This window comes from Sciurus carolinensis, chromosome 1, assembly GCF_902686445.1.
Source record: "Sciurus carolinensis chromosome 1, mSciCar1.2, whole genome shotgun sequence".
NCBI lineage: Eukaryota > Metazoa > Chordata > Mammalia > Rodentia > Sciuridae > Sciurus > Sciurus carolinensis.
This window is the reverse complement of record NC_062213.1, coordinates 55906805-55927164: the sequence shown is the minus strand read 5'-3', so window position 1 is coordinate 55927164 and position 20360 is coordinate 55906805. Positions and strand designations below refer to the sequence as shown.

The 20360-nt window shown below is 41.3% G+C and overlaps 1 protein-coding gene across 8 annotated transcripts in view; it reads right to left on the bottom strand.

Annotated features, from left to right (window-relative positions):
• Positions 1-20360, bottom strand: part of Tpd52 (tumor protein D52) — a 250902-nt gene that overhangs the window by 163753 nt on the left and 66789 nt on the right. The window contains exons 1-2 of one of the 8 annotated variants that reach the window (XM_047548153.1): positions 19012-19189; positions 3895-4010 (exon numbers count right to left, since the gene is read on the bottom strand). In XM_047548153.1, coding sequence (XP_047404109.1) covers positions 3895-4010; positions 19012-19147 — 252 coding nt within the window. In that variant the 5' untranslated portion in view covers positions 19148-19189. Of the gene's footprint in view, positions 1-3894; positions 4011-19011; positions 19190-20360 lie in introns of those variants that run through there. The other 7 variants (XM_047548121.1, XM_047548114.1, XM_047548129.1 and 4 more) reach the window with 7 other exon arrangements.

The following is a 20360-nucleotide window of genomic DNA, read 5'->3' as shown; positions in this document are numbered from 1 at the left end:
TTCATATACAAAAAATTAACCCAAAATGGATTAGACACCAAAACATAGGAACTAAACCATATAACTCTCAGAATGAAACGCTGAGGCAAATCTTTAAGATCTTGATTTGGGCAATGGTTTCTTAGATACGACACGTAAACCACAAGCAACCACAGAAAGACATAAATTAGACTTTGTCAAAATTAAAAACTGCTGAGCTTCAAAACACATTATCACAGAATAAAAATGACAACTAACAAGTCAGGTACAGTGGTGCACTGTAATCCCAGTGACTAGGGAGCTTAAGGTAGGAGTACTGCAAGTTCAAGGTCAGTCTCAGCAACTTAGCAAGATCCTGTCTTGAAAAATTATGCTGTGTGCATGTACAAACATATAACAATAATCCCATCAATATGTACAACTACAATTCGTCAATAAAATAGGTAGAGAAAAAAAAAAGATCCTGTCTCAAAAAATAAAAACGCCTGGGGGTATAGCTCAGTGGTAGAGCACCTCTGGGTTCAACCCCAGTACCAAATAAGAAAAACTGACGGACTGGGCCAAGAATCTTCAAATTAAGTACCTGAAAGTTAAATTTATATATATAATATGTCTGGTCTAGTATCCAAAATATATAAAGAAACTTACAGCTCAATAACAAAAAGATAAATAATTCAATTTAAATGGGAAAAAGACTTGAATAGACATTTCTTGCGAGAAGATACGTAAATGACGATAAGCAAATGAAAAGACCATCAACATCAATAGAAATATCACTTTCCACCCATTAGGACTGCTGTAACCAAAAAGACAGACATTAACCAGTGTTGGCAAGGACAAAGAGAAACTGCAACCTCAGTTACTGTTGGTGGGAAGATAAAAATAATGCAGTTTTGCAGTAAAGCAGCTGGACAGTTCCTCGAAAATATTTTATGTCCTGGCAGTTCTACTCCTAGGTATTTAACTAAGAGAACTGAAAACATATGTCCCCGAAAAACCTGTATACAAATGTCCATAGGAGTATTACTGTATAACTGCCCAAAGTGAAAAAAACCTAAATGTCCATCAACTGAGGAATGGAAAAACAAAATGTGGCCATGTAACAGAATACTGTTCAGCTATTAAGTCATGGTATGTGCCATAACATGAGTGAACCTTGAAAACATTATACAAAGTAAAAAAAAATAACAAAATAAAGTAAAAGAAGCAATCACAAATGACCATATGTTACACAATTCCATTTACATGCAACATCCAGAATAGGCAACTACACAAAAAAAAAAAAAAAAAATTTAAAGGAATAAACTAAGGAAGTATAAGTTGTATACAGAAAACTACAAAACACTGCTAAATAAAATTGAAGATGACCCAAATAAATGGGAAGACATATTATGTTCATGGACTGAAGACTTAATATTGTTAAGATAGCAAAATTCACCAAATCAATGTACAGATTCAAAGCCAGTCCTATCAAAATTCCAGTGGTATTTTTTGTGGTAGAAAAGCAGATTCTGCTGGGAGCAGTGGTGAACACCTGTAATTCCAGTGACTCTCGAGGTTGATGCGGGAGGATCCCAAGTTCAAAGAAAGCCTCAGCAATTTATTGAGGCCCTAAGCAACTTAATGAGACTCTGTCCCAAAATCAACAATAAAAAGGGCTGGGGATATGGCTCAGTAATTAAGCACCCCTGGGTTCAATCCCTGGTACAAAAAAAAAAAAAAAGGCAGATTCTGAAATCCATATGGAATTGCAAGGGACACTGAGTAACAATTTTTAAAAGAAGAAAAGGTCAAGGACTCATACTTCCAGATTTCAAAACTTACTACAAAGCTACAATAACCAAAACAGCATAGTACCATTTTAAGAGGAAATGTCTACAGGAATGTAAAAGCTCAGAAATAAACCCATATATGGTTAATTGATTTTTGATAAGGATATCAAGAGCATTTACTGGAGAAGAAAAGTCTGAGACAGCTAAATATCCACATGCAAAAGAATGAACTTGGAACCCCACCATAAACCAGAGATTAAATAAACAAAGGGCTTTAAATGTTAAGAGCTAACACTATAAAAATATTAGAAGAAAACACAGGGACAAATCTTTATGATTTGAGATTTGGAAATGGATATTTTAAATATATTTTTAGCTGTTGATGAACCTTTATTTTTATTTATTTATATGCAGTGCTGAGAAACTCAGTGTCTCATACATGCTAGGTGAGTGCTCTACCACTGAGCCACACTCCAGCCCTGGAAATGGGTTTTTATATATAACACCAAAACCACAAGCAACGAGAGAGGAGAAAAAATTGGAATTTGTCAAAAATTAAAACTTTACACATCAAGGGATACTATTGAGAAAGTAAAAAAAATAAATAACCTACAGGATAGAAGAAAACATTTGGCCATTGTATATCTAATAAGGGTCTAGAATCCAGAATAAATAAATACACACACACACACACACACACACACACACACACAAACTCTTACATCTCCACAACAGACAACCAACCCAATTGCTTAAATGGGCAAAGGACTTGAAAAGACATTTCTCCAAGAGGGACTAATGGTCAATGAGCACATGAATAGATGCTCCACATCACTAGTCATTAGAGAAATACAAGTCAAAACCACAATGAGATACCACTTCACAACCACTTAGAATGGCTGTAATGAGGGAGACAGAAAGTAAAATTTTATCAAGGATGTGAACAAATGGCTGATGATAATATAACTTGGTGGTTCTCCAAAAAAAGTTAAAGTAGAATCACCATATGACAAAGCAATTCCACTTCCAGGTATAACAAATATTTGTACATAAATGTTGCAAGCTCACTATCCACAAAAGGTGGAAACTACCCAAATGTCCATCAATGGATGAATGAAGAAATGAAATATGCTAGGATATTACAATGGAATATTACTCAGCCATAAAAATGAAGTATTAACACATACTACAACATGGATAAAAATTGAAAACATTATGCTAAGCAAAAGAAACCAGATACAAAAGGTCATACAAGGCATGATTCCATTTACATGAAATATCCAGAAAGCAATTAAATCCATAGAGACACAAGCAGATTAGCTATTTCTAGGGGCTGAGAGAAGGGAAATCAGAGAGTATGGAAGTCTCCTTTGGAGCAAGAGAAAATATTTGGAACTTGAAAGAAGTAATAGTATACAACAGTGTGAATGCACTAAATGCCACTGAATTGTACAATTTTAAAACAGTTCTTTTTTTTTTTTTTTTCCAGTACTAGGAACTGAACTAGGGGTGCTCTACCACTGAGTTATGACTCCAGTCCTTTTTATTGTTTTATTTTGAATCAGGATCTTGCTAAATTGCCCTGACTTCAAACTTGAAATCCTCCTCCCTCAGTCGCCCAAGTCACTGTGATTTTACAGATGCACCATGGTGCCCAGCAAAACAGTTAATTTTATGTTATGTGAATTTTATAGAAGAAAGGAAGTTAGAATTTGGAAGTCAGCCAGAAGCTGAAGGAAGGAAAGGAGGGAGGGAGGAATGGAGTTGGAGGACAGGAGGTTCAGGGGTGTCCACATCCATGACACAGGCAAGGACAGAGTAATCACGGGTGCAGCTGAAGAGTGCACATACCAGGCTCAGCAATGTCCCTTAGGAGATTCGTGGGCATTCCTCCCACCCATTCCCACCTCACACGCTTCTTCTAAGACCCACCTGACACATATGTTTTGTCATACAAAAACAAACTGGAATCATCCCCTTCCATCTCCTCTCCTGAAGCAAGACCTAATTTAGGCAACTAAACACTAAGTGCTTTCGCTCCCCTGGAACTCACTACAAGCCATTCCCACATGCTTTAGAGGAACTACGAATGCTGCATATTAAGTGCAAAACACCAGGATATAAAAGGAATGGGCTCCTTTACCTTTACAAGTTCTCTTCTCAGCTCTTCTTGTTCCTCTTCTGAAAGGGTCTCTGTGGCACTGAGTGTGGCTGCAGCATCTTCTCCTTCTTCGGGTACTGTGTCTGTCCTCAGCAGACCTTGGGGATAAAAAAAGAAAAAGAAAAGTCTGTCAATTGTGAAAGGTCAGTAAAATTCTCCTTTAGGCTGCTCTACCAAACTGGCCAGAATAAAGTCAATTAGGTTAGATCTACACATCACCTTTCTATACCTTCACACAACCAGGCTCTCCCCAGGAAAAGACAAGTGAAGTCTGGGCTATATGGCAACTACTGACTTAGACTCTGCCAAAACATGATTTAGAAAATACAGCCTCTAAGCTCAGTGGTAGAGGGCTTGCCTAGGTCGTGTGAGGCACTGCTGGTTTCAATGTTCAGCACTATAAATAGATAAATAGCTAGCTAGATAGATAGATAGATAAAATAAAGATACTCTGTCCATCTACAACTAACAAAAATTAACAAATAAAAATAAAATGAAATGCAAAACTTAGCTGGGCATGGGGACACATGCCTGTTATCCCAGGGGATCAGGAGGAGGCTGAGACAGGAGGATTCTAACTTCATAGCCAAAGAAACTTAGTGAGACCCTCCCTGTCTCAAAAAAAAAAAAAAAAAGGTGGAGATGTGGCTCAGTCAGTGGTTAAGTGAGTCCCTCTGGGTTCAATCCAAAAATAAATAAATAAATAAATAATCAATCACATTTACCCCCCCAAAAAAAAGGTGAATTTAAAAATATAAAAAGGGACAGGGGTGGTAGAAAAAAAAAAAAGAAAGAAAAAGAAAAAAAAAAAAAAAAAAACACAGCCTCTACTAGCTTCTGGTCACATTCTCAATCACCAGATCGTTATGACAGAGCAGAAGAGAGGCTGAGAACAGGGTCTGCCCAGGATATATCTATAAGATGCTACGCAAGTAAATTAGCATAAATTAGATGCAAGATTTCAGCCCCTTCACATTAGCCCCTGGGAGAATACTGGGCACATCTTTAGCTTCCTGTGGTGATCAAACCCAACATTTGAAAACCTCAAAGATGGGGAGGAACCTCAGTGGCAGAGCACTTGCCTAGGATGTGTGAGGTCCTGGGTTCCATCCCCAGCTCCGCAAAAAGAAAAGAAAAGAAAAACAGTGGGAAAACATCATGGAATGAACTCAATGTCCCATCCATTTCTTCCCACGTAGCTCAGTGGTAGAGCACTCCTGGGTTCAATGCTCAGTGCTAATAATGGATATGCAGAATAAAAATTCCCAAAATAGTAAAACCCGGGGACAAGAAAAGGGAGTGAAAATGAAGGCCATGCCCTGACAGCTCTCATCTCCCAAGACGAGTGTTTTCCAGAGGCTGCAGGCAAAGGGGATGCTTTATCATCCTCAAAGAAAACGGTCTCTGGGAGGCGGTATCTCCTCCAAAGCAAAATCCTTTTTAGGCACTGTCCACTGACCTTGACTGAAGACGCACATTCCCAACTGTCTAAGCAAAACTGACAGATGTTCACTAAACCAAAATAACCTACATAAACCCAGTCCCTTTCTTTGTTCAGTGGCTCATTTTCCACCAGGAGAGTGGGTCTGCGGGCACCATTTCACCCCCCTGAATAAAGAGCTGAGATGACGCGTGAGGTTTGCATCCTGCCAGGTCTTTTTGAGCGAACACTAGGTATCCATATACTCTTTAAAAAGAATCCATACATACATACACAGTGAAACACACACTTTCACATAATTTACAACCAAACCAGTTGCACCCATTCCCCTAGAAGAGAGCCCGTTAGACAAGCTCTGAATCTGGAGTGGTCAGGGAGGAAACTGCCCCTCACTTCTCCCTTGTCTTCTTGCTTAATCCTCATTCAAAGGTTAAGATGAGGCCAGTAAGGTCCTACACCTTAGTGCAAACTGGAAGTGGGCACAAATAATACTGTAATGCAGGTTTTTTAATATATTTTTTAGTTATATATGGACACAATATCCTTATTTTTATGTGGTGCTGAGGATCAAATCCCGTGCCTTGTATGTGCGAGGCAAGCACTTTACCACTAAGCTACAGTCCCAGTCCCATAATGCAGTTTTAAAATCAAAATTAATTCAAAGAATCCATGACAAACATAATACCCAACTGTAAATAGATAGGATCAGTACTGATTTTTCCTCTTGCCTCAGGCTCCAAAATGGTTCTACACGGACAGCACTGTTACTGATCTTGTCTTTAAACTTTTAATATTCAATATTCTGTTCATCACAGATTTTGTTTGCATTAAGTTTGACATTTTAAAAATATTGTATTGGGCTGGGGATATGGCTCAGTTGGTAGAGTGTTTGCCTTGCAAGCCCAAGACCCTCTCGGTTCAATCTCCAGCACCGCAAAAAAAAAATGTATTAAGCCAGGTGAAGTGGCACACGCCTATAATCTCAGCAGCTCAGGAGGCTGAGGCAGCAGAATCATGAGTTCACAGCCAGCTTCAGCCACAGTGAGACTCTAAGCAACTCAGTGAGACCCTGTCTCTAAATAAAATGCAAAATAGGGTTGAGGATGTGGTTAGGGTCAAGTGACCCTGAATTCAATCCCCAGTACAAAAAAATCCAAAACATTGTATTAACATATGTGACTGCTGAGTTTCACACACACACACACACACACACACACACACACACACACACACCCTGCTTAAATATCTCCACCTGAAGCAAGCACTCAGTGTCCTCTCACCCATTCCCATGTCACATATTTGAGATTTCAGTTTCCTGTGGCAGCAAATTTTTTTTTCCCCACAGAAGACCAGGGGAAGGTTCCCTCTCTGTCCTCTTTCTGCCACTGAGTGTCACAGCCACTGCAGTTGTTCCCTACCACCTTCTACTACCATTTCTGAGAAGGGCTTGTGCAGTCATATCATCATTGTGGCACCTGCCCAAAACAAGATGCCAGGAGCAGATAAAGGACTTAACAGGCAAGCAGGCAGAGAGAAAAAAGATCTACAATGTTGAAAAAGCTGCCTTTATCACAGTAAACATTAGAGAAGTGTATGAACTAACGTGCCAGTGTGTATGTATGTTGTGTACACGTTACAAAGGCACCTGGAACAGGATCCGTTGTATAATAACTGTCTAATAAAAAGAAACTCCAAAGTGAAGTACCAAAGCAGTGCCTATCTGGAAGGCGTTTACAGAATTAAGTCATGCAAATCAAACAATTCCAAAACCACAAATTGGACTGACAAACAGAATATGACTAAGCTCGCAAATACACACACAATACTTCAAATGTACGATCAGCAGGTAGACAAGCTCAATGTCTAACTGCTTCTGCATGTTTCCTCTAAAATATTTTGAATGGACTACTCTAAGTAACATTTCCATCACAGAAGCTGGACCATGTCACTTGCCACTTGAAATCTTCTAGCGGTTCCTTATTGTTTTTAAACAAAGCTTAGCCCCTCAGGTCAGCACCCAGGCCTTTACCAGATGCATCTCCTGCTTCCTGGCATTGGCACCCCTTAGTGCAACGCCAGCCAAACCAAACTGGGAGGAGGCACTGTGCCCTGTACTGTCAGAAACCACTTCCGAGATCTGTGTGCACTTGGAAATTCACCCTCCACGTCAGACTGTGTGACAAGGGAGTATGAGACTGAGGATAGGATACAAGCACACAAGGAGCCATCAGATAAGGCAGCACAGAAAGAACTGTAACAGAACTGCCTATAAACATTTATTTGTTTTTATTTTTTTTTCAGTATATGTGCTGCCAAAACAAGCACTAAACGTGATTTTAATGCTCTGCTCAGAGCTCCCAAGTTCTCAACTAGAACAGGAGCCAAAAACAAAACAAGACTGACAAAATTCAGGTGCTAAGTCATGCCTTAAACAGAAAAGACCCTCCCATGCTTTTGAATAAACAATACTTTTCAAATCAACTTATACAAGGGAGAAATAAATAATCTAGTTGCTAATAATGCTTTATGTGTACTACCCAATTCAGGAAGAATCTAAAGGGATTCAGATACAGGTTGAGCACTCCTAATCTGAAAAACCAAAGTTGATGCTCAAAAAGCTACTGAATTTTAAAGCATTCATGATTTTGGATTTTCCAATTAGAGATGCACAATTGGTAAAGTCTGTGCAACCCAAAACTCTAAACACTCCAAAATCTGAAACACTCTGGTCCCAAGAATTTCAAATAAGGGATACCCAACTATGTACATATTTAACTATGTGCTATTTAAATATTCCATTAGGCTACCAAGGAAAACAAAGAGGTTCCAAGGATGTGGGATTATTCATGTTTGGTTCAGGACCACCTAGACGACATGGAAATGTCATATTTGACATCTGAGAGGCTGGTAATGGTCAGGTGTGGTGGCACATGCCTGTAATCCTGGCTATTTGGGAAAGTGAGGCAGATGAAAGTTGAAGGCCAGCCTGGGCAACTTAGCAAGACCCTGGATTAAAAATAAAAAGGGTTGGGAAGTAGTGCAATGGCAGAGCACCCCTGCATTCAGTCCCTGGTACCAAGAGGGAAAAAAGCTGGTAAATGTTGTGTTCTGCTTTCCCATAGGAGCCTGTAGGTGGCAGCAAATCATCAACATTATTTAAAGTTTGTTTTTAGATAATCAACTGGAAAAACAAAATGAAAATAAAAGACATGAAGGAAGAACAGAATGGTAAATCCAAAATAACCAGAAAAGTATATCTCAGGAGTGTTATTAACCACACCCACCAACACAAGTACATCCTATTTACATCCAAATCTGAGTTAATTAAGTCCAAATACATTCATTTACCCACAACATTTCCGTAAGGTGGGGAAAAGTACCACCATTTACAGATGAGGAAACAGAAGTTCACAGGAGATAAGCAACTCACCCAAAGTCACACACCTGAATGAGTGGTGAAATTAGGGTTTTGAACCCAGACAGTCTGATTTGAAAACAGATGCTTCAAATCACTGATGTGAAAACTTAAGACAAATGTAGGGGGCTGAAGGACAGGCTTGGAAGATATCTGGAAGCATTAATAAAACTAAAAAACGAAAGAATCCGGCCACTAGATCAAATTCAGTCTTCATCACTTCCAACTCTACGGTTTCCAAACTTGTACCTTATGTATTTTCTCAATATTAGCTTGTGTCTTATGTGCTCAGCTACTTCAATATCTAAGATGGAAAGAGAATCTGGCTGTGGAAATACAACAATTTCTCATTCAACATGAAAGGTGAGAAATGAGGATACGTTTAAGTATTACTTGTTCATTAATTTTAATGTTCCTTCTCAGAATCTGGAGAAAGCTGTTTTTAAAAGATGAGGCGAGGTGGAGACTGGGGATGTAGCTTAGTGGTAGAGTGCTCGCCTAGTATGCATGAAGCCCTGGGCTAGATCCTCAGTACCCTTTCACCCCCAAAAAGGTAAAGAGGGAATATAACATTAATATAATATTTATTGAAGTTTAATACCCCAGTTACTCTGAGGGGAGATTTTTATATAGATAAAGACTCTCTGCTTGACCAAACTTCAGTCAGGTCTTTGAACCCTTCCTAGGCCCATCTGTGTACTTCCTTGTAAAATCTAGTTTTAGCAAAAGAACCCTGCTAAGTCAGTTTAGCCAGAATCCGCATCCCTGATATCCAATCTGCCTTGACCTCTGATTAGTTGCCTCACTCTTGGTCACTCGCAGGTGATATCTGGTCACTCTGGCCTGCCTTCAGCAAGAATCCTGTTGAGTTGGTTTAGCCAGAATGTACGTTACCCCTGATGCTTCCTCTTAGTGATTTTCCACCCACAGACCCCCATGTTTCCCTCTGGCTATAAATTCCCATTTGCCCATGCTGTATTCAGAGTGGAGCCAGTCTCCCTCCCCCACTGCAAGACCCCCAATGCAGTGGTCCCCACATCTACCTCTATGGTCCTGGATAAAATCTTCCATACTGTGCTTCAAAACAAGTATCACTGAATATTTTTTCTGTAATAACATGTGATCTCATAAAAATAGAAAAACCTTACAATCACCACCTGACGAGGAGACTAGTATTTATTTCTACCAGAAAACTTGAGATCCCCTGAGAGTATATAATTTACCCAGATTCACAGGAGCAAGATAAAAACTTATGGTCCTTTTGACCCTAAAATTCTTGCCCCTCCCATTTTTCTTAGATATACACCAACACAGAGATGGGGGAGGCCAGCAGGACAAGAAAACAGGGCCAATTCTTTCTCCACAGAGACTTTCCACATCACTGGTGTTACAGTTTGGATATGAGGGGTCCCCCAAAATGAGACAATGAGAGAGGGTTCAGAGGGGAAATGACTGGGTTGTGAGAGTCTTAATCCAATCAGTGAATTAATCCCCCTAATAGGAATTAACTGACTGGTAAGTGAAGTGGTAGGGTATGTGGAAGAGGAGGCCATTGGGGGCGTGGCTTTGAGGTATATATTTGCATTTGGCAAGTGGAGGACCTCTCTCTCTCTCTCTCTCTCTCTCTCTCTCTCTCTCTATATATATATATATATATATATATATCCTGATAACCATATGAGCTGCTTTCCTCTGCCACTTTCTGCCATGATATTCTGCCTCACCTTGAGCCCCAAGGAATGGAGCCAGTTGTCCATGGATTGAGACCACTGAAACTGTGAGCCTCCAAATAAACTTTTCCTTCTCTACAGTTGTCCTAGTTGGGTCTTTTAGTCACAGCAGCGAAAAAGCTGACAACAACAACTGGCCTGAAAGTACCAAGAGACTGAAATTGGTGATCCTGTGTCCCATCAACTCATTATTTTATCTACTTCCTTATTCATCTAGTTGTGCAAACAGATTGTTGCCCATCTTCAACTCTACCCATGTGGCCTGAGAGGTGGTTAAGTGGGAGAGTGTCCAGTGTATCCTCTGAAAAGTCCCTCTAACAGCAGGGTGGCTGGTGGCCTACACTGAGGTGACTGTTGGATGTCCAGTGAGAGCCCCACACTCTGGGAAGCAAGGATGGAGGAGACAGAGAAGACACAGGGCATCAGTCTTAAGATACCTTTCTACATTTTACAGCTGAGTTCAAGAGGCACTGTACAACGGATTGGTCAACCAGGCCTGTGATTCTGCTCTGTATTACCTGCAAACTGGGTATGAGTGGCTAAGAGGTCCCCAGATCTACTTATAGACCCCTCACTTAAGAAGGACTGTAACACAGACAACGTGTGTGTGAAGAAAATAAATGCCATGGGCATAGAATATTCCTAGATAAAAAGTAACTCAGGCAAGTGAGACAATAAATGTAAAGGCATTTTAGGAAAACCTCGACTTTCTGATTTCAAAAAAAAATATGCCCATGTCATATTTAATAAATCATGTATAAATTATTATATATAAATGTCATATATAAATAAATCTATAAGTCTTTTCACTACACATAAAACTACAATTTTTAAGTGACAAGAAAGTATAGTTTCTTAGTTCAACTTGCCAATATCTTTTGCCTCTTAATAAAACACAAAATAGGGTGGGGGTTGTGGCTCAGTGGTAGAGTGCTTGCCTTGCATGTGTGGGGCACTGGGTTCGATCCTCAGCACCATATAAATAAAGACACTGTGTCCATCTACAACTAAAAAACAATTTTAAAAAACACAAAATAAAGGGTATCTTAAAACCTGAGGTCTTAGATTTGATGAAATGTAATACTTGTGAGCACTTGTGGGTCATCTGAGGAAGACAGAGTCCTTAAGCTTTTGACTGGTGGGAACCTCTGGGAGCAAGTGTGATGGGCAGGAGGGAGGCAGGCTGGCCTGAGAGGAGAATGGAGAGAGTTCAGAGAAGGGAACACACGCCAGTTCTAAATTATAAAGTCCTGATGTCACTCCCTTATCTTTTCATCTTAGAACTCATAGTTCCTAGAGCTGGGCACAGTGGCACATGCCTGTAAGCCCAGCAGCTGGGGAGGCTGAGGCGGGGGAGCCTGAGGCAGGAGGATCACAAATTCAAAGCCAGCCTTACCAATTTAGCAAGGCCCTAAGCAACTCAGCCTCTAAATAAAATATTTAAAAAGGGCTGAGGATGTGGCTCAGTGGTTGAACACCCCTGGGTTCAATCCCCAGTACTCCCACCCCCAAAAAAAACTCACAGTGCTTAGAACAGGACAAACGTTAATAAAGATTTTATTTGAACTGAAATATTGGCTCAAGATTCAAAGCAAGTGTCTCTCTTTTCACATACATAACCACCTACTTGCCACATACCTCTGCAAATCTCAAATGAGGAAAGCAACACAGTCTTTTCTACACATTTCAGGGTCCTGCACTCAAGCCAGGAGTGGGAGCCTGCTGTGTGCCACGCTGCTCCTCTGCTTGGTGCGGTGGTGCAGGCTCAGGCCCCCATGTAGGGTACCCAGCTGAAAGGCTTTCAGTTCATCTTTGACCTTCACCCCACTGCTTCCCTGAAAGACTTTCTATAATGATTAAAACTTCTGTTAGCCATTTTCACACCGTGTTAGATCTGAATAGAACCGGGGGTCATTTAACTTAAACCCTTCCTTGAATGAAGACAGGAAACTGTGGACAGAGATATTTTTAAAGAATAGAAGAAGAAAGGCATAAGTTTTGAAATTAGATGGTGCCATGGAAAGCAATGTGTCCCCTTCAAAGATACATTCAACTTCCTAACTCCTGGAACCTGTGAAAGTGCCATTTTGCACACCATTCTTTGCAGACTTCATCAGGTTAAGGTGAGGTCGTCCTGGACTAGGGCATGTACCAATCTAACAGTTGGTATCCTTATCACATCAAAGAGACTGTCATGGGAAGACAGTTCACAGACACAGGGAAAATGACTATGACGCTGGAGGCAGAGACTGACGGCGGGCAGCCACCAAACACTAGAAGAGGCAAGGGAAGGCTCCCTAGAGGGAACATGGCACTGCAGACATACTGATTTTGGTCTTCAATCCTCCAGAACCATATGGCAATCAATTTTTGTTGTGCTGAGTATCCCAGTTTGTGGCACTTTGTTACAGCAGCACTAGCAAACACAGATGGAAAGGAATATAAAAACTGACTAAGCCAGTTAGTAGCTGGGTGACCTCCAACTAAATGTTTATCCTCAAGAGCCCCACATTCCTTACCCCTAAAAAGTGGACACACAAGACAAGTCTCCCCCACCATCCCATGCACCATCGCTCATTCCAGCTCTCTCTCTCCTTTGCTCTTTCATGAGGCTGGGCTTCAGGCTTGCCTCCCTTCCTCTTCAGTCCCCTTGACTTGCACCTGCCCATTCCATATCCTTTCCACTAAGGACAGTTCTCAGTCATGGTCTCATTTGGCATCTCCAAGGCATGTGACAATGAGTTCCAGTCTGATAACTCACATTACCCACGCTCCCTGAGTTTTTTCTTCCTACTTCTCTGAGTTCAAGGGTCTATTTCACTCCTCACCTTCAAACCCATCACTCCTGCCTCAGTTCACCAATTCCTCCTTATATTTTGCTCCCAAGTGCCTTACTGGTCTCCATCCCCTGCAATCCATCTACCACCCAGTCTCCAGAGTGAGCTTCGCTCTACGGTAGGCGTCTGACCATGACGCTCCTTGACCTAAATCTTTCCATGGCCTCCTACCTTCAAGTAAATTGAGCTCATTGCTCTTGAAACTCACCTACTACATCTCCTGCTACTGCCCACTCTCACCACATCTTCCAATCCAAAGTTCATCCAGGGAGTTGCAATTTGGGATTATTTTAAGGAATATATTCATATGCATAAACCTACCTCCCATACTTGTTTGGGGTTCATTTTTATTATGTTACAATATATAACATGTAACATTTTTAACCATTTTAAGTGTCCAATTCAGTGGCATTAACTGTATTCACAACACCATACAACCACCTCTCTTTCTCAAACTGCTTGGTGTTTTTGCACATGTTACTTCTCTGCCCGAAAACCCCTATTTCCAACTCTTATTCATTCCCATAACATTTTAAGTGTTCTTGCTCCTGGAGGATTTCCCCTGGACCCTGTGATCCGAGCTGAGAAGCATGCCCTGACTCAGTTCAGCAACCCGTGAGTAATGTCTCCAGTACTAGAACCTGGCCCAGACTGGGCAATGCTTGGCTTCTGTGTTCCAGTCCCATACCTATAGCCCCAGCACAATCTCTGATGCAAAGTACTCAGCACACAGATGTTCACATTCTCCAAATAAATGAATTACAAGAAGGTACATGGTTCAGCCAGAGGGAAATATAAAGAACCCAGTCTGGCTTCACTGTCTACCATAAATTTTGAGATTTTGATTTTATATATGGCATTCTCACTTAGCTTCTTTCACCAACAAAGGCTTTCCTATTTAAAACAGACATAAAATGTCACTTTGCTAAAGCAACAAAACCGCTATCTCATATCTCAATTATCTGAAGCTTACTACTTGGACAGGCCACCTAACCTTTGTGTTATTGAGAAGTGTGTACAAGGCAAATGTGTGATAGTTTCACAGGCAGAGTACGTGACATTACAGAAGGACGGCTGTATCAGCTGCTCCTAACAAGGTTCAACTGGGAGGAAAGAAGTTGCAAAAAATACCAGCCTATCTGATATCTGGTCATAGTGTTAACACCACCTACCTGAGAAAGAGTATGTTGATGTATAATTAAGTGTTGAAAGTTTCTTTAGAAAATAAAATCATATACCCCCTGTCTTACACACTCTTCAAAGAGGTAACAATGGCTTTAAGACCAGAGTATGAATAAGAAACTTTAGTGTCTAGGATTGTTTTATTTTAGCAACAACAAGAAGAAATATGCACCTTTTTAGCTCTACAGACAGAGAGAGACACTACAGAGTTTGAAGTATCTTTAGTGGCAATATCCCAAAAGATCACAAGATAAAGATGTTTCCCCTCACAGGTCTGTGCTTGGGGCTCCTGCTCTCTGCACCTTGCTCTTTATGGATGTAATGAAACTCCAGAAGCAGCAGGAGGAATGTGTGGAGGTCCCCTCGCAAAGGCATTCTCTTCAGTGAACACGGGCACGGATGTCTCGAGTCAGATTTCACTCTATGCCGGGAGCTCTACCCTGGGTAGCATCGGGGCCTCCACACACTAGACACCAGCACCAGCCCCACACTCACACCAGGTGTGACAACCAAATGCCCTCCAGGGGGCAAAAGTGCCCTAGGTGAGAACCACTGACTTAAGGCAAGGGACATCTGAAGATCCGCACAGCTGATCACCTTCAGAAAGAGGCAACATGGACACAAGGGCCCTGGGACCTTTGGATTCTCAAAGCTGTCATTTCCCCATTGTTTGTCCACGATGAAGAGAGTAAAACCTGAGGGAGGAAACCAATCACTGTAGAGCAGCGAACAGAAAAGCTAAGAAAACTCGATTCGCTCCATCTGGGGATGACCTGGGAACCCTGAGAGCTTAACCGAGGGACGTCAGGATCATTAAGAAGGAGAGGAAACAGAAAGAAGGGAAAGGTGGATACTAAGGCAAAAAAAGACAGGAGGGCTTGGGAACCAGAGAGCGGTGAGGCTCCTGGGACTGAGCAGGAAAGCAGGGTCCTGGACAGCTGTCAACTTCCCACCCAAGAAAGAGTCACCTCCCAAAACTTCACAGCAAGAGTGGAGGAGGAAGGAAAGCTCGCCAAGGTAGAACATATTTTCAAGTGCTTTACTTGCTCCTTCCAGATATTTCTAACCGACCTTAAATCTGTTTCATCTTTTTAAAAAGGAGGAAAGAAAACCTTCAGCTACTTCAAAGCCATCTCCTCTCCTCATCAGTCCACTCTCCTCTGCCCAAACCAAGTGTAAAACTAATAGCTGCAACACTCTGCAGAGGAGTGACAGGTCAGCCGTGGAGAATGTGGGGGTCCCCAAAGTGGAGGAGCCTCTTCCATCCTTAAATTTCTTCTCTAAAGAGTTCTCCACCTCTTCAATTCTATTCTGGTTTTGATTTTGTAAAATACATGTGTTTTTTAAGACCTTTGCAATCATGAAAACTTGTAAGATGCAACAACCCTTTCCCTAAAAAGAAGTGGGAATGACAAAGAGTAGAAATCAAGAAGAGCAAAACAGAATGAAGAGAAGTATGGCAGGCTTTTCAGTTTCACTTTTTACTCTTCTCAGAGTGTTAGATTGAGATTTTTTTAATAAATTGCTCATAATTTCCAAAGTCACCCGTAACAGCCAAAGGAATGAAAAGTCAGATCTGTCTTCCTGAGGATTCCTAGAAAACTCTCAAGACGAAGAGAGCGTCTACATAAATAACATCTGGGAATTATCCTTACAGAGGTGAAGAAGTTCCTAGAATGGAAGAGAAAAAGGCAGCACATGACACCAGGCATGAGACTACCACTGCTGAGGGCTGTCCACAGGTGGAATGGAATGCTCAGGTCCCCACAGCACATAAAGAACCAGCAAAACACCTCAGAGTAAAACTCCTGACCTAAGGAGAAGCTGTGCCTTGAAAGACTAACCTGTTCTATGACATCCATCACCAGAGAGGCTGCGATGCTGTAGGTCCAAAACCAAACCCTGGCTTGAAAGCTGAGAACAGTGAGAGCCCTGCTTAGGCTGGCTAGAGTTCGTGATCTGAAGATACCACACGTACCTCTCGCACTCAGTGCTCACATCTGTAAAGTGGCCTGAGTGTGAGCTAGTCCTTACCAGCTTCATTCACTCCTTCATTCATTCAACAAAATATCTGTTGAGCCACAAATGTCAAGTACTGTTCCAGATGCTTGGGAAAATGGCTGTGAACAACAACAAAAAGACAAACTAACATATCTTCATGGAGCCTCCACTCCAGATTCTGGAACTTACTATAGACATCAGTGTTTTCAAACTATAGGTGATGAAATTCATTTAGCACTAGTGCCTGATAAGCATTTTAAGGAGAAGAAATGGAACAGAAGAGTATAAAATACCAGAGTGCATCACACGTAGTAAGGATAAGCAGTCTCACAGCTTGATAGATATTTGTATTTAGCAGGGTCAAGAGGGATAAGGTATTTCTGAATGTGGGTCACTGGTTCCAAAAGAGGTCAGAAGTCCTGATAAAAGGCCTCTTTTCTTTCTGGCCACTGGCTCACCTCCTACTCTTCACTGTGGGTGCTTCTTAGGAACATCCTGCCCATAGACTGAATCTCATTACTTTCTTTGCCCCAAGATGGCATAAATATCTATATGCTCTTTCAGATCAGTGTTCACAACCTCTCTGAGTAGGATGCCTTTTCATATCAGTTCTCTTTTTATCTACAATTCTTGTCTGATTAAGAAAATACAGTGGCTGAAAGCCACATGAACTTTCAAACAGATTCATCTGTATAAATCCTAAGAATTTCTAAACAGAAATACAAATAGGACAAAGACACAGAAAAGAAGTTTTTCATTCCGTCTACTCAGCAAGCTTGAAGTTCCGACAGGTTTGCTGGCCTCTTGTGCCAGAACAGTTCCCAGGTACAGAGACTGATAATCATTGTTCCAGGTCCCACTTTTATTTGGCAATTTTAGAATCACAGTGTTCTTACCAGGTGGCCTCTTGTGATGGTTTCTGCTCATTTTCTTGCTCACCCTTTTAATGAATACAAACTCTCCTTTTAATTAATACAAACTATTTAATCTGAGCACCAGCGGTTATTGGAGTTTTGTTTTAGTTCTTGTTGTTCATTTGTTTTATAAATCCCATGACCCCAAGCTCTTTCAGACTGCTACTAGTAACTGTGAAGACAATTTTTCAAAACTTGCCTAAAGGATACCCAACCCTACAACTAACTGCCTTTGTTTTGACAGAAAACATTCAAAGGCAGCCAGAAGTGGAACCAGGAAAGTGAAAGACAAGAATGACAAGAAACAAGCAGCCCAAGTGTTCCCAGGAATCTCACACCCCAGAAGTGCAGCAGCTGCAGACCTGGCTCCTCTAGGGCACATAAAGCCCTTATCACTGATGTTTTATTACAGAGGTCCAACTTTCCAGCAGCATGTGCAGCTCTGATAAGACTTAGAAGTCTAAATGGATGATACCGTCTTTTTAGAGGCTGGGCAAAAAAGGAAGCCTGATCATCACCCTGTATGACAGAGGTGCAAGGTGGGCTACACAGACAAGGGAAGGTCAGCAAAGCAGAAAACTTCCTGAAAATCCAAGTCCCCCAATAGACATGAGCCCACCAGCCCTAGAAACCAGCTCTGACCTTTCTGTTCTTTTCAATATTTTTTCCCTTCCTAGAAATCCAAACTGCATCCCCAAAAGTGGCTATGCTACCAACTGCAATCAAGAGTTAAAGGCAGGTTGCTTTATCTCATTCTGTGGTCAGCAAATACACAAAGCTCAGATGCTTATAACTAGCTTCATACTGTATCCTTTACCATTTGTTTTCCATGTTCCATGCTTAAAAAGAACAAAATGTGACCTGTTCTACTAACAAGGAAATAATTAACTTTTTCAGGGAAAACCTGGTTACTTCCCTGGCAAGTTAAGAGGAGGTCTCTTTCCCATTTTATAGCAAAGGCTGTAAAATGAGGGACATACCCTGGACAAAGCAATGGCTAAGGCTGCTACTGGCTTGGTGCTGTCCTGTGATCCTGATGGAGCTCCAAACTTCAGGAAAATTCATCCTGGCACATCAGAGGTACAGCGATTTTTTCTTTTTTAAAAAATCTCTTGCCTAGGTATTTCTGTACACTGTTCTCAATCTTCCATTACAAACTCCAGGACATCTAGAGCAGGCCCTTGAATTTGGTCAGTGCTTCACAAACTTATACCTCATTTTACCAAAGATGAAAACCAAGGTGGTCTCCATAAATTACATTGGCAACTGCAAACCAAGTCCTTCAGATTCCTCCTTTTCTGTTACTCATCAACTCAACATGCTCAAAGTGATCAGAAGACCTCTAATGATCATAGAAACGGCACTACTAACTTTAAAACCTACTTCCCAATACATATACATTCTAATATTTAACAGGCCATCTCTCTCCCGGCTTTGAACGTTGAACAACTTTGTTAACTAGGGACAACACAACAACATCCTGGTGCATCTTGACACTGAAAATCATAAAGCCAGGTTAATCTCAAGTTATGTGCAGCTTTTATCAGAGCAACCCTAACATCACAAAATTAATAGTTACCGAATTTCTGAGTAGGTGATCCAGGTGGAGATGAATTCCCACTGGGAGACAAGTAGAGATAGTTTTTGTTCACTCCTGTGTCAAAATCAAATGGGGACTGGTAGTCCTCATATAAGTCCATGTCTCGACAATCCATTCCAGACAAAGGCAGGAGGCATGGCTTGATTACCACCGGAGGTTACTCTTCAGTTACAAGCCCTCTGGCCATATTCGCTCTGCACCGTGCACACTCACTGAGGAAATCACCCCAGTTTAGAGGCCCCGCCCCGGCTTCCGGGCCCAAGTGCAGCAATTCCTGCTGGGAACCCTTCCCTGTGGCAAGCAGGCCTATTTCATAAATGACTTCTCCAGAGCACCTTTAGGAGGGGCTCTATTCACCACCTGTTGTTAATTTTGGTCAACAAAGAACAACCTGGGCAGGGGAGTGGAGCTTGCTTCAGTAAATAAAGGAGGGTCAGGCTCTGCAGCAGCACTAGATGTGCAAACAGTTCAAGCCAACGTCAAGCTCTGGCAGAATTACAAGAAACTACAATTTATTCTTTTAAAAACCAGTCAGCTGACCACACTATACCAGGCAGACTTAATCTTCTAGGACAAGAAAGGATTATCAGTCAGTAATCTCCTGCAACTGCCATCTGGGTGATACTTTTTTTTTCCACTCTGGATTACCAATGAATTCTGAAAGTCAAACTTCACCAGCTTTCTAAGCATAACCTAGTACAAAAATAAAGCTATATTTTCATCATTACTTGCTCTAAAGCAGAGTCACATTACTGTCATACAAATTTCAATCCATCTTTTCTTTCTCCCTTTCTTTCCTTTTTCAGAAGGATGAAGTGTTCCAGTTATTTGCACTGAAAAGAGATGAACAGCTTTGAAGGTGCAGCTCCCGTGTCTTCTTGGCCCTTTGACTAAGGTCATGGCTCTGCAGGTTCTACATTAAACCTGTTTCCCTTAGCATAGCCCACCCTACAGCAACTGGGCCACAATTAGCTTGTAGTACAAAACTCACAAGTCACCAAATTCCTTACTAGAAGGCTCCTAGCGGAATCTTTGTATGCTCACCTATGCATGGTCTTTGCTTAAGCACAGCATTTACAGTTCCTGCTGATTCTAATACCAAGCAGATAAAAATAAAGGCAACCCACTGCACCCCTTAAAAGGCAATGGTCTGTCACTGTGTTATGGTTTACATATGAGATGGCACTCCAAAAGCTCATGTGAAACAATGCAAGAAACTTTATAGAGGTGAAATGACAGGGTTATGAGAGTCTTAACCTAAACAATGCATTAATCCACTGATAGGGATTATCTGGGTGGTAACTGTAGGCAGGTAGGGGTTGGCTGGA